Consider the following 26,333-nt stretch of genomic DNA (forward strand, 5'->3'; position numbering starts at 1 on the left):
ACATCAGTGCAGAGTAGAGTGGGAAAATCATAGAATCAGAGAATAGTTTGGGTTTCAAGGGACATTAAAGACGTCCCCTGCCTTTGGCAGCGTCAATCACCTCCCTCAGCCGGCTGGTGATGCTGAAACTGATGCACACCAGTATGTGGTTGGTCCTTTTGGCTACCAGGATATACTGTTGACTCATATTCAACTTGCCATCGACCCAAACGACAGATCTCTTTATGAAGGGCTGTTTTTAACCTCTCATCCCCCAGTCTGTACTTGCAATGAGGATCATCCCATCGCAGATGGAGAATCTGGCACTTGCTCTTGTTAAATTTCATACATTTGGTGATTGCTGAGCTCTCCGGTCTATCCAGACCTCTTTCTAAGACCCTTGAGGGAGTCCACAGCTCCTCCTAGTTCAGCAAAGCTGGCATTAGGTCACGTTGGCATATTCACTTCAGCTTTTTCATCATCATCTTAGAAGGATGACTAATAATTATTATTTTGTGGGCACAAAGCTTAAAAGGAAAGCAACATGTGATACATGCCCTGTGACTTGGGGTCCAGACGCACCTCCCACTATTTAATCCTATGCAGATTTTCCTCTGGCTACCTAGCACTTCTAGAAAGCACTTCCGCCTCTCCTGATGTCCGTGTTACCACCTCACTTCATCTCCTGAGCTACACGCTGACAGACAATGACTCATCAAGGGGAATGTAGGTTTATATGGCACATTTATTTTCACATGAGGAAGCAGACTGAGGCAAAGAACTGCCTAAACTTTTGACAGCAGTACAGGAGACTACTCTGCTTAACAGAGATCACAGTTATGTCCCATATGTTCTAAAGAATTACATCACACAGACTTTGAGATCCCCCTCCTGCCTTCCCCCCTTCTCCCCGTGCTTTTAGAAATCACACAGTGCTTTGCAGAGGTCAGAATGGTTTCTTAACTGTTTGTCCATTCTATTATTCCAATACAGAACAATAGCTTTTATAAATGAAACATATTTGCTATTATATATTATGATTGTCCCACAGACCATGAACACTCTAGCTGGATTTCACAGTTCATCTATCATCTGTCATGCCATTAAGTTACTCATGGAAGATCTGAGAGATACAAGGCAAGTGCATACACAATTTGGCATGGACTGTTTTTTACTTTGTCTAGAGTTATGTTTTGCTGTTAACCCCTGAAAAGAAAATAATTTTTTACAAAACCACATTCATAGAAAGATCTTTTATAAATGTTCCTGGTTTTGACTTTCATCTCAATTGGTTTTGACACATCCACCCTACTTTATTTCCCTAATTTTTTTAGAAGAATAAAAGGAAAAGTCCTGTCCTCCCATCTCTTCTGTCTAGCATGGTTGCATTTTGTACATTCAGAAAGGACTAACTGAAAGAGAGTTCTGCTCTATTACTACAACCATAATAACAAATTGACTAATTATTGAAGTATTGACTAATAGCTGCTAATTATGTGTGACATCACTAAAGTTTTCACATTTTTTGTTTTTACTGCCATCTCAGTATCTCATTGCAATGAGGCATTGCTTCCCCCTCTTCTCCAGCCCAATGGTCCTGATGTACTGGTGGAAAGCACTGGTAAAAAGCGTAAAATACTAATATTTGCTCTCCCTTCAATCAAACCAGAACCCATTGAAACAAAAAACTGACCTAATACCATTAATTTATTTTTATGGTGTCAAAAGTCAAACTTCTGAAGGACAGCAATGGGTGGGTCACAACTCAGACTGTATAAATTCCCAAGGGCTCAGCCAGTATACCCACATACAGCTGGAAAGCTGTATTGTCTTTGGTGCTGAAGCTTGAAGGTAAGCATTTCTCTAGGAAAATTTACCTTCTTACTGCATTATTCCTTGGTTCTGACTAAACTTAAAAAGAGAGAAGTTATTGTCTTGTGTTTGATATTTTTCAGGACAGAATATTTACATGATATTCTCTACAAATCTCACCAGTGTATACGCATTCCACGCTATTTTACTATGTGCAAAATCTGAATGTTTGTGGTTTTGGGGAGGTTTTAAAAGTTATTCTCTGTGCTTAAAGTGTTATTTTGTGCTCAAAACATTATTTTATTTCAGAGTACCTTATTTTCCCATTCTGTATCTTTTAAGATTGATTTTGACAGACAAGTAATAAGTTTCCTTGGTTGACCTCTGGTTCAAAAGAGTGCATTGAGAACAGAACTGTGGTGTTCAGTGAATTTGCTAAGTTTATTTTAGTGTGAAATTTCTCTGAGTTGCATTCCTGAAAAATACAGTTGGTGGACACAACATAAAAAGGTATGTGTGTGCAGAGACATACAATTTTTAAATAACTTATAAGTGGGAACATGTATACAGAAAGGAAAGTAAGAAAAAAAAAATCAGTGTGTCTGTATGTGTATATCCAAGAGGCCAGTCACAAAACACTTCAGTAGAGTTTAATACTACAAAGAGAAACTTGAGATCCTAGCATTTAGCTCCTACATAAGGGGCTGGATTTTGAAAAACAGCAATTTAATTTCTTAGGTTATAGACTGAGAAAACACAGCATGTTTATGCAAAGTAAGCTATAGCTGAAAGCTATATGAAAGCTATACAATGAAACATGAATTTTGTGCATCAGTCTTGCTCCTAGATTCAGTGACCTTAGACAAATTCTATTTCCTGTCCATGTTTCCTTTACTAAAACAAGGGTAAGCTACAGACCTTTGAAGATCTGACTGTAAGTACTGTGCAACAAATAGATACTTTACTACACCTACTTATTTTTAGAAAATAAAAATAACTAGCCTTTGCTTTTACCTATATCTGTCCAGACCTAAACCAAATGGAAATATAATTTGTGCCTAAATTTCCAGCTTTGCATGCACATGAAAGAGAGAATATTTTCTTGTTTTCATCAAGCTATTACAAAGTACTACGGAACTGTAGCCTTCAGTGAATGAAAATAAGTACAGGCAATTGTAGTTTGAGTGCTTCAAAAAGGTAAGCAGAAATCACATACAGATTCCAGAGCTCTGAGGAGCTGTTACAAAAATGTAAATGTATAGAAATGCAGAAGGAAGCAGATTTGTGAAAACAGAGTTTATAACATGCATGAGAGGTGAGCATAGCAACAGACATGTTAACATAGAATGATTTCCAAATGACTTGTTTATATTTTATAGCCTGAAAATTCCTATTAAAGTGCATGTGCTGTGTGTGTATGCTACTCCCATCATTACATTACTATTGTACTTCTGCTCTTTGCTCTAGGCAATACTGCTGCACAATGGCCTCCATCGGTCCAGTGAGCACAGAAGTTTGCTGTGACATTTTCAAGGAGCTGAGAAGCCAGAGTGTCCAGGAGAATGTCTGCTACTCCCCTCTGCTCATCATTTCAACTCTCTCCATGGTCTACATAGGTGCAAAAGATAACACCAAGGCTCAGATAGAAAAGGTGAGACTACATTGAGGATTTAAACCCTCCTGATGCTCAACAGAGCCACAGCCCTTAAAGATATGATAATGTCCCTCAGAGGTTAAAAAATGTGGATCCAGAGTTACCAAAACATGGATCCAGAGCTATCAAAAGCTGTGACCACCTGAAACTCCCACAGTGCTAAATAAATGCATCAGCCCGAAATCTTGAGACTGGATTTAAATTTTATCATAGTTTAGCAGTAGAATTCCCAAAGACAAAAATACATTCTAGCAACACTTTTTTTTTTTGAATAGGGAAAGGAGATAAATCTATAGGGAAAGAGCCAAAACATATCCACAGACGGCAAAGTGTTTCATGTGTATCCTAGAGCTCTCACTATCTTCATAGAGAGTGGCTGGCTTGCTACCTACAAGAAGGTTTGGCATTATTGGTAGCACAGACTGGAGCTGAATCCTAGATGCTCAGTAGAAAAAAGGATCATCTAAGCAGGCAACAGTATGCATGGCTATTCAGAGATGGTACAGATAGATTGTAATTTTTGAGTCATTCTCAGTTAGTCAATAGGTTTGTTTCAAACATTATGTGTTAATCTCAGTTGCATAACCTTTTTCTTGTCATACCAGTTATTTCAATGACTGTTATTCTTAATTACAGGCTATCCACTTTGATAAAATCCCAGGATTTGGAGAGAGTACTGAATCTCAGGTACAGAAACAATTTAATCCCTCCTCTATGTCAGTTTCTCCTGGGAGCAAAATTTATCAGATAAAGCAGTCTAATAGCAGTTCCAACCCTACTCCAATGTGCAGCTAGTGCTCTTCATCCAGCATTTGGGGGAACACTTCACTCATAAGAATGAACAGAGAAGGTGGGCAACAGAGAATTCAGAGCAAGCATAAAATGAAACCCATCACCATAATATTGGGCCAATAGGGGGTAATTATAGATATTTGTATGATTAGGCAAAGTAGCTGTGTGCTAGTGGTTAAACAGAACTGATTTGCTGAAGCAGGTTGGGAACTAATCTGCTGAAGCTAGATTACTGTAGCAGAAAATTAGAAGCCTCCCCCCCGCCCCCCCCCCAAATGGTATGAGGAAATTACAGTAGACAACCAGCACCGAAATATATTATATTACAAAATTACTACATCAGCATAGGACGAACAATTTTATAAGCAGAAGCATCTGAACTACTCTACTCCTTTCATATAGTATGTAATACCTACTCATCCTTAAAGCTAGGGTAACACCATCTGTATTTTTATTTGTATTCATGTCAATCAGTGCAGCACATCTGTGAGCATCCATGCTTCACTCAAGGACATCTTCACCCAAATCACCAAACCAAGTGACAATTATTCGATCAGCATTGCCAGCAGACTTTATGCTGAAGAGAAATACCCAATTCTGCCGGTGAGTTGCTCTAAGATCTGGTCTGAATGTCAAAACTGTAACTTTCTGTAATGCAAAAAGCACTGTCAGAAATCTAGGCTCTGCTAAAGAAACTTTCTTCCATATGGAAAGATTCTGTCTATCCCAGCCCTAACCCCTGAAAGTCTTGAGAAAAAAATGTGACTAGCCAAAAAGATGTTTGTGCAAAGTACAATAAAGATCCAATCAAGTCAGGATATAATTAATAAAGAGATAACTCCAACTCTTCTCAACTTGGAAAACAAACCTGAAAAAATACTTCAGGTACTCAAAATTACTGCAAAGTTTTCTGTTGAAAGGAACATTTAATTTGAAGTTCAAGGAGAATACCAACGCAAAAAAATTTAAAAGTGGGCAAAGAAAGAAACCCCATACTTAACCAAAATGAATGTTGGTTTTAGATTAAACTCAGTCCTGGGAAATATTTTTTTTAAAATGTGGGCATATACTCTTACTTGAAACAATGCATGTCAAACCTTAAGATGCTTATGAACTAGCTCATAGTTTACTGATTAGCCTTAATAAGCAAATTGCTCATATCTGTTAATTTTATTCTTGCCTTTTACATCTGCAATATGCTTTGACATTCTGATCTGAAAATGGCATACTCTTTCTTTGCAGGAATACATTCAATGTGTGAAGGAACTGTATAAGGGAGGTTTGGAATCTATCAGCTTTCAAGCAGCTGCAGAAAAATCCAGAGAGCTCATAAATTCCTGGGTTGAAAGTCAGACAAACGGTAAGAGGAAGCCAAATGTCAGCATAGGTACTTTCCCTCCTGCCACCATGTTTGAACAACATGTGAGAATATTTAAGTCAGGTGATGAAAAACCAACACATCTCCCTCTGCTCCTTTTCCTGGATAAGAGATCAGCTCCCAGATACAGAACTATCATCTAACAATTTCTTATTCCTCACACATACCCCTGTTAGAGGACTCCCTCTATCTGTAGAGGCTTTGTGGATATGTAATATTTACAGTCCTGATAAAAGGGACAGTACTAAAATATGCTTTTTACACATTGACAAATAGTTTGACACCAGTGTTTCAACTTTAGTTTGAAGCAAAAAGTATTAAATGTTTGGTTGGGAGACCATCCTGAGATACAAGGTTCCAATGGTTCTTCCTATTGGCACAAAATATGCTAATTTTGTATCAAGTAAATCTCTGGATCTTATATCTCTCACTATAATTATAGGGAGAGAAACAACAACTATTGCCAACAGCAGTAAGCAAATCAGCCTTGGAACTACAAGATAACAGCTTCAAAACCAAAGCAAGGTCCTTGCCCTATGCTCTCCTTCCCACAAATTCTTTACACTCCATTTAATGTTGTAATTGCCAAGTAAGATGTGTTATACACAGATGTATTACATATGTTCTCCTCTCCTGTGCATTTTGAAAGGATCAATCAAGAATATACTTCAACCAAGCTCTGTGAGCTCACAAACAGACATGGTCCTGGTCAGTGCCATCTACTTCAAGGGATGGTGGGAGAAAGCATTTAAGGAAGAAAATACCCAGACAGTTCCTTTCAGAATTTCTGAGGTATGTGGGCATACATCACTTTAAAGGTGTCATCTTCTAGAATTTATGAAGGGAGTTGACAAGTTGCTGTACAATCTTCCTGAAAAAGAGCAATCATCATCTTTAATCATAAGTAGGCATTTCTACACTCTGGGAATAATCTTTCTGAAAACTGTATTATTTTCTTTGGTTTTGCAGCAAGAAAGCAAACCTGTGCAGATGATGTCTCAGATTGGTACATTTAAAGTGGCAGAGATCTCTTCTGAGAAATGCAAAATCCTGGAGCTTCCATATGCCAGTGGGCGGCTGAGCCTGTGGGTGCTGGTGCCTGATGACATCTCTGGCCTGGAGCAGGTATGGCCCTGGCAGCTGGGTTTCAGAAAATCATGAACACAGTGAAATTTTAGGTGCAAAGAAGATCTTCATAATAAAGTTATCTTAAAGCACATCCCCAGCACAGATCTGAATATTGGCAGCATGAGATTTTTGCATAGAGGCACGCAGCTCTCTCAGTGGTTGGTCCTGCAAAAGTTTGTGTGAGGATGGACTGCTAAGCAACTGCTTTAGTGGGTTAAATTTTTGTCACTGCAGAACACATTCTTCTCAGATAAGCAGCTGTTACTCCAGCACCTTGAGCTCCAAAGCTTTTATATCTCAATTTCTGCATACTGAGGAACTTACTGGGAAGTTCATCTTAGCTTGAGTATTTCTAATTATTGAATGGTTTGACAGCCTTCAACATGCTTCCTTCATGCCTTCAAAAATTCAACTATCTAAAAATTGAATATGAGTACTGGAATGGTTAACGCAATTTCAGAAAGTAAAACATACATGACATATTACTGTTGGTATGAAAAGAATATAGCCATTAGCAGGAATGCAGTTTGAATAGGAAAAGTTATGCAATAAATCCAAGTTCATTGAAATGATTGCGCACTAACTCTAAGAACCTAAATTATAAAAATAAAGAGTCATTTGAACACAGCTAAATTTCTTCAGTTATAAGTGATAGCTCATTTATTACTGAAGAAATTTAGCTGTGTTCAAATGCCTCTAGATACTTTAGGTATTAGTAAAACCATTAACACTTCCTTACTTGGAGGTCTTAAATGTAAATAGAGCTTACAACTCATAAGCACAGAATGACTTCTGGAATATATTTCTGAATAAAAGAAGATAAATTGGCAAGAGCTTTGGGAAATTTGCTGAGTAGCCATCTAGTCAAGACTAAATTGCCAGTGAGCCTATTAAAGAAATAGGTAGCAGGACAGAGAAGAGAGAGTCATAGTTTGCTTTTCTCTTCTAGACACATTAATCCATATACACCAGAAAATACACCATAAGAAAAGTAGTCAGTTTAAGAGAAAAAAGCCCACAAATAGTACTGCATTGCTACAAAAGATGTTGTGCTCTCATCCCAGAGATCTAATTTGTTTGCTTCCTTGCAGATTGAGACCGCAATCACCTCTGAAAATCTCAAGGAGTGGACCAGTTCTCGTAAGATGGAAGAGAGGAAAATTAAAGTTTATCTCCCTCGCATGAAGATTGAGGAAAAATATAACCTCACATCTGTCTTAAAATCCTTGGGTATCACTGACCTGTTCAGCCCATCAGCCAATCTGTCTGGCATCTCTTCAGCACAGAGCCTGAAGGTGTCTGGGGCATTCCATGAGGCATTTGTGGAGATCTATGAAGCAGACAGCAAGGTGGCAAGCTCATCAGAAGCTGGGGTAGATGACACAAGTGTCTCTGAAGAGATTAGAGCTGACCACCCTTTCCTCTTCTGGATCAAGCACAACCCAAGTGACAGCATCTTGTTCTTTGGCAGATGCTATTCCCCTTAAAGAGAGGAAAGCTGGAAGAGTTTCTGTCCCTCACAACAAGACCAAAGTGCTGCAGTATCAAGGGTAAAAAGAAACACAAACTTTCTCTTGTATACATATTTTCTAAAACCAGAATGCTTTATTAAAAAAAAAAAAAAAAAAAAAAAAAAAAAAAAAAAAAAAAAAGTTAAGGCAGAGAAATTTTGCCAGGAAAGCAGAGGCCCTTTGCCTTTCCTTTCTGCTGAGTATTATTACTTACTCATAGATCAAGAGTTAAAGGAATGAAAATCTGACCCAAACAAAACATGAGCATTAGCAGAGATGTTTCTGGTGCAATTTAGCAATAATAGTGCCAAATCATCACACTGAAAAAACATATCACCTTTTTTGGGAAAAAAATGCAGTCTTCTAACTGAGCCAGGTTTCTCAACAGACAAATTTCATGGTTACTCCCCTGGAATAAGTCACTCAAAATTTTCTAAATTAGACTCTAAACTACTACCAACCATACCTACTCTGACAAAGCAATTGGTTTTTATTTCTACCCCTGATACTGCAAGGCTCTTCCTCCCTTTCTAAGGATGCATTATAGAAATTTCATAATTAATATTTCTTCTTAAGCCTTTTAGAATCAATCATCATGACCAAGTGTGGTGGTTTTGCAGATTGCTATTCAAATTTTCTCCATGTATCCTATCCCTGTATACAATGGGTCTTGTGGGAGTACGCTTTTGCTCCTTTAATCATAATAAAAACTTATTTAAGCAAATGCTTTTCATTTGGAGTATTTTAAATGCATCTGGGACAGGGTAATCCTGGTTTTTTGTACAAATCTACAGCTTTGGGTGGATGGCAAATTGAACATGATTCAGCAGTGCCCTGGCAGCCAGGAGGGCCAACCTGGGGTGTCATGGGGGGAATAAGGTACAGCATGGCCAGCCAGGCAAGGGAGGGGATTCTCCCTGCTCTGCACCAGGGCAGCCTCACCTCCAGTGCTGGGGGCAGTTTTAGACGCCACAATATAAGAACATCACACTCTAAGAGTGTGTGCAGAGGAGGGGGACTGAAATGGTGAAAGCTCTCAAGGGCAAAACCTACAAGGAGTGTCTGAGGTCACTTGGCTTGTTCAGCTTGGAGAAGAGAACGCTGAGGGTGATCTCATCTCAGCCTACAACTTCCTCACTGGGGGCAGGGGAGGAGGAGGTGCTGCTCTCCATATGGTGACCAGCAAGGGCGTGAGGAAATGGAATGGGACTGTATCAGGATTGAACATTAGGAAAAGTTTCTTCATCCAGAGGATTGGTCACTGGAACAGGCTTTCCCAGGAAAGTGGTCATTGTGCCATGCCTGTTAAGTTCAAAGAGCATCAGGACAATGCTCTTAGTCATATAGTTTATTTATAGACAGTTCTGTGAGGAGCAGGGAGCTGGACTCAGTGATCCTTATGAGTCCCTTCCAACCTAAAATATTCTATGTTCCTGCAATTTTTCTGCCTGAGTTGGTTCATTGATTTCAGAGAGGTGAGGAATAAGTATGTCATAACTCTGGGCTAAGATAGAATATTGAGACCAATTTTCTGCCAGGAAGGGAGCTGTGTGACCCATACTCCCTCACGCATGCTACTCAAACTAGTCAGATGCAACAATTTCTGCACAAAACATGATTCATCCAGTTTCTCTGAAACAGCAGTTGATAAGCAGTCCAAAAGGCAGCTGGATATGTACAGAATCGACATGCCACTGAGACAAAGCATTGCCTCAGACAATACAGGGGAATGGGAAATGGGAAGGAGTTTTTACTTATCTTTACGGTGTGTTTACAAAGCTTTATGGGCTTTTATTCAGAAGCTAATGAGAATAATCATGCTAGGAGATGGGATGTCTACGGTGAGTTATAGTTTTTCTCTGGAATTAATTATTCATCTCTTTGATGCCGAAGCAAGAAAGGAAACAGAACTGTGAGGAACTGTCACAAAGAAGCACCAGAAGAGTGAAACAGAAATATTTTGGGGGTGCAGTTACTGGAAGGCTATGCTCTTCCCTGATTCCAGTATGTGCAACATAGCACCAGTGCTGGGAGAACTGTGGTGGAATGTCTTTTGAGTTCCACCACACAATATTTACTTCTACTTGTTTTGGCTTCCCCTGCGCCATCCTCCAAAATAACACACACTTTGGCAGAACCTAGGGGACACGACTTGCTGGTAGTAAAGATGATCTTGCGAAAGAGCAAAGATAACATGACACCACCTATGTAAATAGTTCAAATATATTCCTTCACTTTCTTTTATCTTAGCTGATTGCTGATCAAGAGATAACAATGGGGAAACTTATTGCAAGAGAGCTAACAGTGTGTTTACTATAGTCCTAGAGTTTCTGTAGATCTGGTCATGGAAATAGGGAACCTAAATTCCTAAGGACACTTAAATTTCAGCAGATTTTTTCTAAAACTGCAATATTTACAGGCTGCTTAAGTTTTTAATCAATTAAAGCATACTTCTTCACAAACAGAAGACACAAAGAAGTCCATCTGCTCCTGTATGTAGACAGATATTTTCAGTGCTACCTCCTGATTTCTGTTGACTTCAGCTGCCAGCACAGCAACAAGCATTCATATTCTTGTCCTCAGTAGTCGCTTCCTTAAAAGAAAAAAAGCCTCATGTGTTCCCAGTCCTGTTTTCAGAAATCATTTAGGAATTTGGCAAATCATACCGCCATTATGGAATGGATGCCAGAGTCCTCAGATCCCAGATAGAGAAATATTTGTTTGAATGTTCAAATCTAGCCTTCCACATCTGAGGTACTGTATCTTCTGCCATAACAGGCACCCAAAATACAGACCCCTAGAGAAACATGCCTGGATCTAGCCCCAAGCTATGTGCCAGATATCAGACCTCCACCACCCAGCATCAGAGGAACAAAACCTCAGAGGAACAAATCCTCTCCTTTGTGCCAACAAATGTGGCTACAGCTTCATCTCACCATCCTCAAAGAAGCAAAATAGTTAGCATCATGTCCTAGAGACTTCAGCTTTCTGCTGTGTCGTGAAGTACAGGTGCATTATTCTCTTGTTTGCCCACAGAATGTCTTTCAGCACAAGTATGGAAGAAGGTTCATACTCACAGCTTTAGGATCTGTCATTAGAGGCTTTTATTGCTCTACCACCACACCCCACATGTAGTTGTAATTTCAAGCGTGCATTCAAAAGATTAATGAGTTGTGCTGATACAGGACCACACTTGCTTGCTTTCTTGTGGTCTTATAATGGGAAGGTAATTCCATAGAGATGACAGAATTTGACCCTGGGGCCTTACTGTTTATTCCAGTACTAACTGTTCTAATACATAAAAATGCAAGTAGTACTGCTTGGTTGAACAAAGTCAGTTATTTGCAAGAATTGGCCTCCTGAAGTTCACAGAGTTAGAGACTAACTTGTGTTGGAATGGGCAGCTGACAGTCGCCTAGTTTTAGTTCAGAAACACATTAGGCCCCTTCCCAGCCAAATGTTGCATATCTTTAAATTTGGAGAATCCACAGTGCTAGGACTAACTTAATTTTAAACATAAATCCAAATATTACTAAGGTAGAAGTAGTGTAGACTATCTAGCCAGCTTAGTTTTCCCTCACCAAATGAGAGTTGGCCACATGTCAAAATGAGCCCCACCAGTTCCTTCATTTTGATTCTCCCATGTCCAGTCTACAGAGCTCCCACTGTTTTCTCTTGCTTTTAAACCTCTTGGAGCCAATGCAGAATACCTCTGAAAATCCCAAGGAGTGTTTAGTCAACCATGTGAACAAGAAATTCCTAGGAAATTCCATTGTTCCTAACAATGACTAGGAACAGAAGTGAGATAATAGATAGCTTAATGCTATGCATTTTTAGTCCAGAAGCATAATTTATAATTTATCTACATTTTATTATATGGCAATATCACTGGGATATTTTTTGCACCTGGCCTCCATTTCCTCGTTGTTACAGTATTGAACTTCCCAAGAAAAATAGTTTAATACCATATTGTCCAACTGTCTTGTGAAAGGAACAAACAGCTTCAAATTGCATTCTACTCCCAGGAAATAAAAAAAAAAATCCAAACTAATTTCATGCTCTTATTTCTTTAACTCATTCATCACTTTCCTACTTTTTCTAAATGCTAGCAATAGCATCCCACAGCAGGCAAACAATGAGTTTCTATTAGTGGCACCTTCAGAGAACAGGAAAAGCTTCCTAGAGGTGAGCAAATCCTTACAAGGAAGGCTGACTTCTCAGTCACACAGATAAAATTCCAGTTTAGTGGCTCTGATAAGACGCCAATAAGGAGTGGGAGAATAATGAGGTGCCAGAAGTGTTTTTGTAAGGATGGAATTACAGATCAAAGGGGGCAGAGGAGGAATCATTGAACTTCACAGGGCTGTATGCAGGAGCAATTCCTCTTTCCTCTTCCCTCTTTTCTCTTTCATTCTGCCTCATTTCCCTTGGATGTGGTTCATTAGCAATCTTTCCCCAAGGTGCTGACTATCCCCACCCTTACCATGCCCTCCTTTTTCCTCCTTGCCCTTCAGCAATCTCTACTTCTGTGGGCAGTGAGGGAAGAGGGCAGGTCTGGTTTCAAGGCTTGATTCTAAGAGGAGAAATATCAGGGAGAGGAAGAAAGTGAGAATACAGTTTATCCCTCCTACTGCCTGGAGGGACCATCTGCTATGGAATTATGCTTTGTCAGCTACAGAGGCCAAGCTGCATCTCAGCTGCATCTGCCTGAGGTGCGGGGGAGCCCCTTCCTCCAGCCACAAACAGGGAACCATTGCTCTGCCTTTCCTTACATGTCTTCTGGTAACTTTCCTTAGCCTGATGTTGCCTCCGTTCCACTGAATTCAAATCGGTCTTGACCTATGTGTTGGTCTGTCTATGCTCCCAGACAAGGAATTAGCAACCACAGAAGAAAGGGATATTGAAAAAGATAAAGGATATTAAGGAAGATTAAACCAAATGTTAGAGAAGTAAGAGTGATACACCAAGAAGAAAGAAAAATCTAAAGCAACTGAAAGGGACTACTGCCCTAGATTTAAACTACACAGAGTTCTGCTTTTGGCTTTCAAAGAGTTAGCCACAAATATCAGTACAAAAGATAATAGAGCCATGAAAATCTCCTTACAGATGAATCAAAAGAGTTTGAAAGTATTTTGGTAAAGAGCAGATGTTCATCAGGGTAGTTTAAAAGAAGGTCCTCAGAGCAATACCCTGCAAGTTCACACTTTGCCACTCACAAAAGTTTGAGGAACAAAATGAAAACTTTCCATCTTATTTTACCTGAGAGCAGAAATGAACATGAGATCATCTTGTGTTACTTGTTCTGTATCAGGTCATCAATTTCTCCTTGGTTGTGAAAAGCTTGCTAACTTGAACCACGCAAAGGATGTCAAGTCTCAAGAGATTTAGATCCTTTGTGCAACAGGCAGGGAATGTGACAGATGGAAAGATGCAATGGCAAAGGCATTGATGAGACATTTTCAAGAGATGCTTATGACACCACAGCTTAACCAAGGTCCTTGTCAACCCAAAGGGGAAATTCCACTTCAAGCCCTCATTTTTGGGGTCTTCCTCTTCCAGGACAAAGCATTAGTGCGGCTGTATGTGCACTTAAGCAGGTAGTTTAGATGCGTTCCAAGATTAGCCTAAAAAGCATGAAACCATGAAGGGGCAGCAAGTGCCAAGCAGATCAATGAATAGCAAAGATTTTCTGTACACCTCAAGTGATTATTGGGAAAATTCTCCTAATGAAACTCCTGAAAACACCAACTGTCTTGGGAAACTCCAGGTCTTTCCACCAAGCAAGAATATTTGCAATCAAACTGTATGAAAAACAGAGCAAATATCCAAATGGCTTTCTTAAAAGAGAGTCTTTCCTCTATATTCTGCTCTGACACATCAGCACAAGGCTCCTGTTTAGGATGGGCACCTGTTTAGAAATGTGTGTTGAAGATATACACTGACTTGATATTCACATCCTTCACCTCATAATGTGGCACATCCTTCAGAATAGCACTGGAAGGGGAAGATGGGATCAGCCTTCTGATTCAGTAGTTGTGCAGCTGACATACAGTTTCACCCTTTGAGAGATTTCTTTGGAAAAATGACAAGTTTCAGCCAAAGTGCACACAAGCCACACATACGTCATGACTCATAATGCAGAACTGTGTATCACGGCTGAGAAATTCAGGCCACTCTTCATGTTTTTGGTGTAATCTGTGACCTGTGATACTTTTAAAATGCTCACCACCTGAGTCATTCAAAGGAAAACTGCCTCCTTGCACATGTGGAAACAGTATGCATATTCATTCACAGATAAACTGTACCTTTTTGGGTATACAAATCAGTCCTTTATCAGAAGTGCTGTGCTTCTTACCAGAGCAGAATTCCTCAGGACAAACATTGCCTTTATTAATTACAGTGCCTAAGCTAAAGCATGTAGAAGTAATACTAAAGTAAGAGGAATTCTGCTGGGACTGTAAAATTTTACCACACCTTTGCCTCTGCAGGTGTGGAACAAAATGCCTCAATAATATTTATACAGGAACCTCACCACACCCTTTGGGAACTCATAAGGTTTTACATAGTGTTAGAGTATGTCAGCAAAGATTGCTTGGCAAGGGAAGGCTTGCAAATTTACTTGTAGGAGGTGGACAACAGATCACTATCTGCTTTGTTTCAAAATAAAGACACGTGTATTATCAACCAAAGCTTTAAAAGGAAAAAGGATACTCAAAGAATGAATATCTCTTTAACTTAAAAACTATTTGAGATTTCAGGCTGATAAAAACTTACTATCACACATAAATTCCTTCACAGCACAGCCCAAAATCTATTATAATCAGTCTAGGTTTTTTTCCCAGCTGACAGTGCTAGGTACAGCTCAGGCTACACTCTCAGTTACTGTGACAGAGTCATCACCCAGGAAGGAGTCCTCCTTAACACAGAAAATGTTGTTCCTAGTCATAGAATCATATGCTGAGGTAGAAGAGACCCATGAGGATATTGAGTCCAACCTGCACAGGACACCTCAAGAGCCACACAATGTATCCTGATTGCTGTCCAAATGCTCTTTGAACTCAGACAGGCTCGGTGCTGTGACTACTTCCCTGGGGATCCTGCTCCAGTGCCCAATCATCCTCTGGTCATGAGAGTGGAGAGATCAATATTTATCCCTCCACTTCCCCTCCTGAGGATGCTGAAGACCACAATGAGGTCACCCCTGAGTCTCCGCTTCTCCAGGCTGAACAGAACAAGTGACCTCAGCTATTCCTCACAAGGCTTTCCCTCAAGGCCCTTCACCATCCTCATGGCCCTCCTTTGGACACTCTCCAATAGCTCAATGTCTTTTTTATATCGTGGTGCCCAAAACTGCACACAGTATTCAAGGGGAGGCCACAAGAATGCAGAGTAGAGCACTTATCACTCTTACTATTTTCTCAGTTTCTGTGCCCCTGTCCTCTTTACAGTTTTTAAATAAATCACACAGAGATTTAAAACAACAACAACAAAAAATCACAACTACAAAGGGATCAAAATATTAGCAGATTTCAAAACTCTTTTTCTCCCTATGCTTCTTGTATCTTCTAAAGTATTTTTAAAAGTTTGGAGGTATTTAAAATCCTTTCAAGTTTAAGATCTGGCTGAGTCAAAAACTTGAACAGAGTGCTCTGCTGGGTGAATCAGAAATTCTTCCCTGCCAAGTAAATAAACAGTGCTTGTACTTGTAAAAAACACTTGAGGATGTCAGGGAAACTGAAGAGCTTTCCTTCAAACACCAGTTTTTCTTTTGATCTGCTAGAAATATAGAACATATTAGTTGTGAATTAAATCAGATTTCCAAAAGCTCTACAGAGCTCATAGTAAAAATAAGCTACCAATGGGCACGAAAACCTGCCATGGAAAGTTGTATCCTAAAAATACTCTGTGAAAGCAGAAGCTACCACTTTTCTGTGACAGCAAGTCTTTTTCTCAAGACCCTTAAGGAACTTCATAGGACACTTTATAAGGTTCTGTTCAGATATCAAACATGTCACCTACTCCTGAACGCAGGCACTAATGAACTGAGCAACACACTGTGTAGTCAAAATGACGTGTGCAAAGTCACACTGAAACTGGAGGAAAACAAAATGCTTTTATGTATCTGGCCAGGGTGCTGGTATCCTGCCAATATTTGCCCTAACCAAATGGAAACATGAATGACTGCAGTGAAAGGGAACACAGGTTTACTTCCCACAGGAAGGACACTACTAACACAAATATAAGTCTCCTAGTGTGCTGCTGTGTTGACTTAGTAAGGAGTGGGAGCACCACTGCTACTGAGTCAGCAGTAGCACTACACAGTGAGTTTGTGTCCTCCAAGGATGCTAATTTAAATGGATATTAGAAAATATTATCAACCATCACATTGATAAAGCATATTTTGTCTTCTGAGATGAGTATAATTTTAGCTATTCAGTATTTTTTTTTTTATGTTCTAACCACCAGCCATGCCATTCAAGAGGTGTTCTAAAAAGGTAGCTGTAAAACCTTGTGCAAAAGCACAAACTTCTCATTTAGTCTAACCCAGCATTTCTGTGTAAACAGAACACCTCAGTCACTTCTCGTAAGGCAGCAACCAGTAGCAGTAGTTAGCAAATTAAGTTCACCCTACTTTATAACCAGAAAATCCACACTAATTGCTCTAAGGGATTAAGTCTTTTCAAGGTATCTATCACTCTTCAACAACAGGGCTAAATTTGCAAAGATTACTCAAACCATTTATGCTTTGGAAACCATTTAAGGCATATATAAACAGATTGCAACTTTCCCAGGCGCTATGGGCGCAATTAGTTCTGCAGTGAATACCTCTCCTACACTACGCTGCTCTCTGTAAAACATAAGGATACATCTCACACTGAAACATGCCCCTTTTGTCTAGCTGCCTTTTCAAAATATCTGAGGGGCAGGAAAACACCATCCAATTAAAGTAATGTGGCTCCTCACAAGTAGGTAAGTAACTTTAGCAAAGCTTTCAATTCCCAAGTTACATTGATACAGAAGTTTCACTATTGTCAAGGAATCGTTTTCAGCTGTACCCTCCTATGCCCTGCACCAAATTTTGCAGGTATTTCCATGGTTCATTCCTCATTATGAGATTCTTCATGCAAACCTCTGCCCTACAACATAAATCCATGTTAAATGCATGCTCACAGACAGAAGGTCAGAAGAAAGGTCTCCAAAGGCAGTTTATGCTGAGGAAGCAGACCTTTTGAGTGAGTCCTGCTCAGTGTTGGGGAGGTATCCAATTCCTGCTCAGGTTTTCAAGGTGGAGATATCAACAGTGCCGAGAGAAAAAATTAAATAAAGGGCAAGGTAGGATTTTAAAGGGTATTTCAGTTAGGAGTCAAGAGTAGGGACAGAGAGATACAGGAAGGACTACAGAAGAAGGGACACCATGATTGCAAGGAAAATCAGGGAAGGGGGCATTTTAGTAGCCCAGGAAAGAAGAAACAGAAGATTTGACAGAATATTCATCACTGGAATGGAAAATAAGGAATAGATCTCTGACATGCTACATGGGTAAAACAGCTTCCAGACTGGGAGGAGAAATAGAAATGAAGTCTAATCTAAGACCCACACTAAGTTCAAGTGATGTTGCCCACTGCTAATACAAGTCAGGGTCTGGTGCCTGAGTCTTAACCTTCCCTATCTCACAGCTACAGAGTTTCCCTGGCTGTACAGTCTTAGAATCCTCCAAGATTAACAAAACCCATTTTTCCAAAACAGAAACCCACCAGGAATGACAAATACTTTCTTAGATGGAAGCAGGCAGTAGAAAAACTCACACATAAGAAGACCCTTTCTTTTTTTCTGTCTGTCTGTTTCTCAGAGATAAATTCTGTAATACAAACCATAAAAGAAGTAGGTCAGTGACTGCCTTTTTAAAAACTCTCCAAACCACAAAGGAAAGATTGTTCAAAGTAGTGTGGGTTCAAGTTGTTACTAGCCTGTTGCCACAAAAGTGTTTATAGAAACACTTAAGAAGTCACTTTTGTAAAATTCTTCTATGGTATCATTCTTACCATCACTTCACATCCTACTCTGAGGTGATTCAGTTCTTCCACAGGGATGTGGCCTATAGGACATATTTCATTGCAGAGTCATGAGTCATAAGAACCTTTGCAGAACCGGTCAGGCACACTATAAATTCATCCTACCCTCCATGTGAACTGCAGAAACCTTGGAGACACCCAGAGCAGCAGTGTTTCTCCCTGCACAAAACAAGGTATTGTAATGACTTCTAGGTACTATTTATTTTACTTATTCTTGGCTGATGTTGCTTTGTTGACAAATAGGAAAAAAGGAAGCAGGTATCTGAACTGGAAACAACTAATGCTTGGGGAAAGTAACTAACTAAGATTGCACAGGCATAGCCTAGAAGATGAAAGTCTTAAAAATATACAGGAAGACAACTTATTGTTCAGACTTCTATAATTTCTAGAGCTCACTGACTAGCATATTGTGTTTGCCTAAGTCAGGTAATTTGTTCTTGTACTATTTAGTGCTTAGAATTATCAGTTTAGCTCCTGGTTTGCAAGCTACTAGGGTCACAAACTATCTTTTATTGTAATGCCATCTTATACCAACCAAAATAGCTTTTAGTCCCTGACTAGAACCCCCAGCTAAACCTGCAAGGCAAATAACAAATAGCGGCTGTTGTGGTCTGCTGAATACAGAAAGCTTGTATTGCAGAAGAACTGGGAAGCTAGGATCTGGGCTAGTGCTGTGAGACAGGGTTTCAGAACATTTTTAAAAGTCAGAAAGGTAATTCAGGATGCTTAGCATGCAATAATTGGGGCAGTGCTTGCTCAAGTATAGGAAGGAGAGTTTTGTATTGACCTAAAGGAATAATTTGACTGCTCCTGTTACCAGAGTATTTGTTTACTACAGAGATGAGTATCAAAAGGCTTTTGAACAAACTGAAGCATAAAATTTGTCCTAAGAGACAGTTTCTCAGTGGTGTCTAGCTCAGGCTTTGCTGAGTAATCAAAAAAATCAAAATTTGCTATCAACTATCACCCCAAGATGCTGTCAAGGGCAGTGCAATAAATTTCCTGGTGAACAAATATGAAACAAAGCTAGAGGCTGGTTCATCCCTGAAAATGATAGCTGTTGCCATCACTGAAACAGGACATGCTAAACTTTGTGACTTTGTAATAGTTAATGCTCTTCATTCTTTACATAAGCAATTTTAGAAAGCCTTTTAAACACAAAAAAGTTCAAACAGTGAAGAGGATCTTCTAAACAAACACCAATCATAGTGGTTCATTAATAGCATCTTTTCTGTCTTTCCATGCAGCTTCAGGACAATGGATACATTGAATAAAGCAAACACAAGCTTTGCTCTTGACTTTTTCAAGCAGCAATTGCAGGAAGATGGTGACAAAAATATTTTGTTCTCTCCTTGGAGTATTTCATCTGCCCTGGCTACTGTTTATTTGGGAGCCAAAGGTAACACTGCAGGTCAGATGGCAAAGGTGAGTCTGGGCTTCAAAAAGTAGTTGTCTGAAAGGGTTGATTTCTTGGAGTAATGTCCTCCATGCCAGAAATTTGCTGTATTGAAAGCAAGGAAAAGAGTTTTGAGGACTCTCCTCTATAGTTATTTCAAGTTTTACACTTTGCTAAACATAAATCCACATCTACTACAAGGTTAGAGGAAAACTATGTTGAGACTACAACCCTTTCTTTGGGGTATGTATCTTACAGGCAAAATTACTTATTGACATTGCCAATCACACTTGTTCAAAGCTCATAGTGTCATCAGGGGACAGTGAGAACAGACCCAATGCATGGTTGCTGAACACCTAGTGCAGCTACCCAGCTCCTGTTGGAGGAAGGGAGGCTTGTGAGTTTGCTTCTGCTATGGCAGAAGTTGTCCCTCTGCAGTGATGTAACTCCTGATTTATAGGACAAAAGAGACCCAGAAAGGTAAAAAAGGAGCAATCTTCTGTTAGGATGAAGGGAAAACAAAACAAAATAAAAGACTCAGCTCTTCTGAAAAGTGTTCCAAGGTTGTTTGCATCCCTTTGTATCCTGGTTAAGGTGAACAAGTCCAGAGAGTGATTTAATGCATGGAACTGCCTGCACACTTTTCAGGCCTTTTGACACATAGCAGAGCTCCATTAAGACTTCTCCTTTCGTAGACTCCATCTGGGGGTAATTGGCTCTTTCCAGGTATTAACAGGTCATCCCAGGGCATAACTCAAAGCAGGCAGATTCCTCAACAAAGGCCAGGTATGTAAGAGTTTCGCCCTGCAGCCCTCAGCTTAGTTTGCACAAGCCATTTTGTACACATGAGCATTGAGACCTAGACAAAGATTTCATATTCAGTAAGGACTGGACACAAGAATAAAATCTGAGCTTCACTGTCCTCATTACCAGTCCCCTTGATGTCACTGAAAAATGTCACTGAAACAGCAAATTTTCTATTGTTGCATTTCTTATTGCTTTTTCCACTACAGGTACTTCACTTCAACCAAGCTGAAGGAGTCAAAAATGTCACCACAACCATAAGAATGCAGGTCTATGCCAGAACAGAAGAAAGTCTATCAAATCGACGTGCATGTTTCCAGAAGGTATCTCACCCAAACTGATGATCAAGCTAAGGGCATGGCCACATTTTCTCCTGTATTTTCCTTCCACATTTGTGTTTGCTTATGTTTGCCTTCCTCAGATTTAGTGTACAAAATTAACTGGTGCAGCATTGTGTGATACCTTCACCTAATGCAACACTTATTGCATGCTTCCCCCTTTTACACAGAATTGCATAATCTAACCTCAAATTCACAAAATTTAACATTTGATGATCAATAGATCTTCTGATCTTTTTCCTTTAACTCTGAGGACAGATTTCTTTCTCAAACAATTACTATTCAAAAGCTACAGTTCTTACCTCAGAGAGCTAATCCCAAGAAAAGAGATGCTCTTCCACATATTTGATTGCAGCATCAAGACAAAGAAAACCAGAACATTAACTTTTCCAGATATGTTTCAGAAATTAGCCTCCATTTCAGTTGAGAAGTTAACAATATAAATTTATGTGTTGGGATTTTCCAAAGTAGACCAGTTTTCTGCAATAAATCTAAGAAAAATTGAAATAATTTTATTCCTGAGATAAGCCTTTGCCGTACTGGCAGGCATTTTGTCCCGTTTTGCATGTAATTTAACATAGCAGAACAATACAGAAGAGCAAATGTAATCCCTCTGAGTCAGTAAAGGCTTTTTCCTAGTTTACAATTCAAAGATGGTGATATCAAACTCTTCTCCCTGCTCTTTCCTGTTATCCTTATTCTTTAGGGGCGTGAGCTGTTTCCCTGCAGTCTGCCCACAAAACCCCAACTGCTGCTAGTTTTGATGAATGGATCTGCATCTCACAGCCAAATCCCATGGTGGGAAGATTTATTTTAGGGCTTATGTCAACATCTCATTTGCACTGCATGAACAGGAAAGGGATTGTTCCTCATGAGCAATACTTGTCCTCACTGTAAGAATTACAGAGTGCTATGGGTAGCCTTATGGGTAGTGCTATGGGTTCTAACACTTTGGAGATTTAAGGGTCTGTTCATGCCTCTGATTCTGATATAATGATGAGATTAATACAGCACAGGTGCAGATTTTTAATTTACTAATTCACAGCTTCTTCCTTGAGCTCATTGGAGACTCTGAACCCACATTTATTTAATCCTGTGACTTCAATATAGAGAATTTACTGCAATTACTGAAACATAAAAAAAGCCCAAACTATAAAATATTAAGAGAGACATTAAGAAATTTAGTGGCAAGCCTTCCATGTAGCACTATTTTCATAAATTAAGGGAGTGACAGAACCAAATCTCACACATTGTTTAAGAATTATTCTCTGACATTTGTTTTCTGGATATCCAAAGTTTCACAATATCCACTTATAACCCCTTAAATATTTTACATAATTCAGGTTCTTAACACTTGCATTCCAAGATACCCACACACTGAGTGTCTATGTGTGTCTATACCACACCTGCAACTTTTAATACTTTAAAATTATTCTTTTAATGGTTGTCCAGTTTAGAGCACCTCTTCTGTTGTAATATAGGTAACAGATCACCAGAAGAGAAATACTTTACTTGGATCTGTGTGAAGGAAAAAACCGGGATTTTTACACAACAGATGAATAATGTCCTTTCTGTTTCTCTTTCTCCAAGACAGAGATTGGCAAATCAGATAACATCCATACTGGATTTAAAGCACTCAGCTTTGAAATCAACCAACCGACTAGAAACTACCTACTTAAAAGCGTCAACCAGCTATATGGAGAAAAATCATTGCCTTTCAGTAAGGTAAGACTTTTATTCAGATTATGCAGTGTCATTTAATCTTCATGATCTACCTACAGCAACATAAGCTATATACTTTTAAATATTTTCGGTACATTTGCAAATTATGTTATTATCCTTAACATTTTCTACAATACTTTTCCTTAGACTTTGGACACTAAAATTTTAGTTTTTTGGGATGTGTGTCTAATCTCAGAGTGATTTGTAGATGTAGTTAGATGAGAATGTTTAAATCGAGTGTTTCCACAAAAAAATACTTTGTTCCTTTGGGAAAACACTGTTCTTGTGCCCATGTAATTTTTATGTCTGGCTGTAGTAGTACTCATATTGGCAGGCTGCAAATCTAAGTCAGGTGTCTCTATTGCACTGCAGGAATACTTATTTTTAGCCAAGAGATATTACGGTGCAGAGCCACAATCAGTCGACTTTGTGGGAGAAGCAGATGCAATCAGGAGAGACATCAATTCCAGTGTTGAACAACAGACTGAAGGTGAGTTCCAGCCTCTCCTCTCCAAATCAAAAAGGAGTCATTTTGGCTTCTCTGTGCCCAAGGGGCCCATGACAGGTAAACAATTCACCTCAGAAAGGTAAATCAGACTTTTCCTAAATTACTCATCTACCAACAAGCTCTTACTAAAACTAGTGTCCTCCATCTCAGTGTGTGAGGAATATGGCTTATTCTTCTTTGTGAATCAATAATACCCCTAACTTACCCCAGTAACTAAATATTTGCAAATAATCTCAAGCTAGATGAGTGCTATGGCAGCACTTAAAATTTCCCTGGTTTATATCCCCAGAAACTGTGCCAGCACTTAGACTGAAACAGTGAAACTGCACAGATGTGTGAATGTCCATCTGTTTTCTCTAGGTAAAATCCAGAATCTGCTGCCTCCTGGATCCGTAGATTCACTCACCAGGCTAGTCCTAATAAATGCACTCTACTTCAAAGGAAACTGGGCAACGAAGTTTGAAGCTGCAGCTACCAGGCAAAGGCCTTTCAGAATAAACATGGTATGGCAATATACTGCCCTATTTCCTACACTGCCGGTGGAAAAACCTGGAAAAGATGGAAGGAGAGGAGGGGGAGGGAGGAATCCTGTCACCCTTTAAATCCATGTGGCGGGATAGTTATTTTATTTAAAGCATACATGCATTCAGTATATTTATTTCACAACACTTTCAGCACTAAAACTGCATACCCATACTAGGCTCTGAGGCACAAGTAAATTGTCAGAAGCTGACTTCAAAAAAGCTTCCATTTTGCAAAGGCAGGAAAAAAAGAGGTGCATGGGTTAGTTCTTTACATTTTCACTTTTAGCATTCAGCAAATCAGGGTGGCATACAGTTTCCTACAATTGGTGTCATCTGAGACAGCTCAGATAGCATGCCACGCCTCCCAGTGCCTTTCCAGTGCCTTGCAAGGATCCTCTGAAGATCCTGTGTTCTGTGTCCTACTCATAAGGATGCCTCAGACACATTGGGCAGCTTGTAGAGTAAATACAATAAACCTCCACAGTGCTACTTTAACTCGGTCCTTTTACTGTTCAGAGTACAAATGTAAAACATTCCATTTTATTTGTTGCAGCATACAACTAAACCAGTGCCCATGATGTACCTGAGGGATAAATTTAACTTAAACTACATAGAATCAGTTCAGGCTGATGTTCTTGAGCTTCCATACGTCAATAATGACCTCAGCATGTTCATCCTGCTGCCAAGTGACATCTCCGGCTTACAAAAGGTAAGAAATTGAGAACATAAATACTGTGAAAAAGTAAGAGTGTCATTATTTACTTACTTTATGCATGTGTGAGGTAAAAGACCAGGCTGTAGTTACGTTTCTAGGAAGGAGTATACTGATCAGGCTCAAGGTAAAGCAAATCCCAAATCTGGTCTGGTACTGTGAGCTCGAAGCTCTTGAAGCTCAGACTAGATTTCTTAGTCTTGAAAGCCAGCCAGCCAATGTCTGTGGTTGCTAAAGTTCATAAGTCCTGGAAACAGGTAACCCAAACCCATAAGACTGACTCTTTTCCAGCAGAACAAAAACGAGGACACAAAACCAGCCCTGCTTAATCCACTGTCTACACCAAATCAGACAGATATGATTTCATTCTGGACAAAACCCACCAAAAATTCGGCAGCTTCTGTTATGTGCCAGGATGTCCAGAACCAATATGTATGGACACTGCCACCTTCTGTAAAAAGCCTGATTCTGCTTTTGGACAACAAACCCTTAAGAAATTTTCATTTTTAAGGTGTTGTGTGGGGGGCAAGGGAAAGCTCTTTTCAGTGAATTCTAAAATGTGGGGAAGACAGCCCTGGGAACAGAAAATCAACCAGACTATCATAGCTCTGCTATATTCCCTGACAGTTACAGAGAACATTTCAAATATTGCATTGATATACTGTAGAATGACATTCTCCTTTAGTTAAAAAGATCTCCAAACTGCTGTTACATTACTGTTTTTCTTGTACTCTTAAAACCTCTTGAAAAGTTCTCCATTTAAGAGAAAAAACAGCACTTAGGGCACAGGTTTTTGAACATTTCTTAATTTTCTAATTTTCCTTTTAATTACTGCAGCTAGAAAGAGAATTGACTTTTGAAAACTTGTCTACCTGGACAAATCCAGAACTAATGGAGAAAATGAACATGGAAGTTTATCTGCCCAGGTTCACGTTAGAAGAGAAATATGACCTCAAGTCTACTTTGAGCAGGATGGGGATACAAGATGCCTTCACAGAAGGTCAAGCTGATTTCACAGCGATGTCCAAGACTGGTGATCTGTTTTTGTCCCAAGTTTTCCACAAGTGTTACCTGGAAGTCAATGAAGAAGGCACAGAGGCAGCAGCTGCCAGTTCGGCAACGCTGGCATCACGAAGTCTTGGTGCTACTGTTATCTTTTTGGCAGACCACCCTTTCCTCTTCTTTATCAGGCACAACAAGACCAAGACTATCCTCTTCTTGGGAAGGTTTTCTTCCCCCTAGAAACTTGATTGCTAAACAGGTTATTGCAACAACAAAAATGAACTAAATACACACCACAAAGAACATCTCAATAGCCTGTGCACTTCTCAATTTTCCTGTACTGTTGACAAATCTCTCAATGTTAGAAGAGAGTATTTATCAAAAATAACTTCAGATTTATGCCTCTGGCTCATTTTCCTGGCCAAAGAACCCCAAAATGCTAGCACTACATGCTAAGTACCAAATTACGCAAAGAAGAACATTACTGTGTTTTTTTAGCACTTTCTGAACCAGAACTTCCACAATTCAGAAGAGACTGATTTGAGCTCAACCAGTAAAGTTAAAGTTTTGATACCTAAGAAGATGAAAACTTAGGAAAATCTTGCAGAGTGCTGCTGCATCTCCAATGGTTTCAGCACATGCTGATCGCCAAGGCAGGCTTCTCACCCACCTTCTTCTCAGTTTTTTATCAACTCTGCAGTCTGGCAGAACTGGCAATGAAATAAACCTGCAAAATCACCTTTGTTCCTGATACTGGTGCTTCTTTTTTTTGCTTGAAAAGGTGTTAACACATGTACTTTCTAATCTCTGTCCCACAGCAACTGCAAAATATTTAACAACACTATAGAACTAGGAAAATAAAACTCATGTGCCTCACAAACTTCTTTGTAAACTTTCACCCTTACAACACTATTTCCAGCCTAGTACTGTACTGCTTTGCTCTCATTTTACTTTGCCACTTATTCACTGGTTTGAGACAAGATCAAATGGGAGAACTAAG

At 39.5% G+C, this 26,333-nt stretch overlaps 2 protein-coding genes across 2 annotated transcripts; both read left to right on the forward strand.

Moving 5' to 3' along the window:
* Nucleotides 1–3,274: 3,274 nt before the first annotated feature.
* LOC121358061 (ovalbumin-like) lies at nt 3,275–8,230 on the forward strand. The gene is made up of 7 exons (XM_041475935.1): nt 3,275–3,442; nt 4,082–4,132; nt 4,712–4,840; nt 5,480–5,597; nt 6,265–6,407; nt 6,585–6,740; nt 7,835–8,230. Exons 1-7 carry the CDS (start codon nt 3,275–3,277, stop codon nt 8,228–8,230), a joined length of 1,161 nt encoding a protein of 386 aa, XP_041331869.1.
* Nucleotides 8,231–18,333: 10,103 nt separating this feature from the next.
* LOC121358080 (serpin B10-like) lies at nt 18,334–25,590 on the forward strand. The gene is made up of 8 exons (XM_041475962.1): nt 18,334–18,500; nt 19,575–19,752; nt 20,737–20,850; nt 22,456–22,590; nt 22,960–23,077; nt 23,456–23,598; nt 24,173–24,328; nt 25,169–25,590. The coding sequence occupies exons 2-8, from the start codon at nt 19,585–19,587 to the stop codon at nt 25,571–25,573; spliced, it is 1,239 nt and encodes a 412-aa protein (XP_041331896.1). The 5' UTR covers nt 18,334–18,500; nt 19,575–19,584; the 3' UTR covers nt 25,574–25,590.
* Nucleotides 25,591–26,333: the final 743 nt, after the last annotated feature.

Source organism: Pyrgilauda ruficollis, unplaced genomic scaffold (assembly GCF_017590135.1).
Source record: "Pyrgilauda ruficollis isolate IOZ18807 unplaced genomic scaffold, ASM1759013v1 scaffold37, whole genome shotgun sequence".
Taxonomy (NCBI): domain Eukaryota; kingdom Metazoa; phylum Chordata; class Aves; order Passeriformes; family Passeridae; genus Pyrgilauda; species Pyrgilauda ruficollis.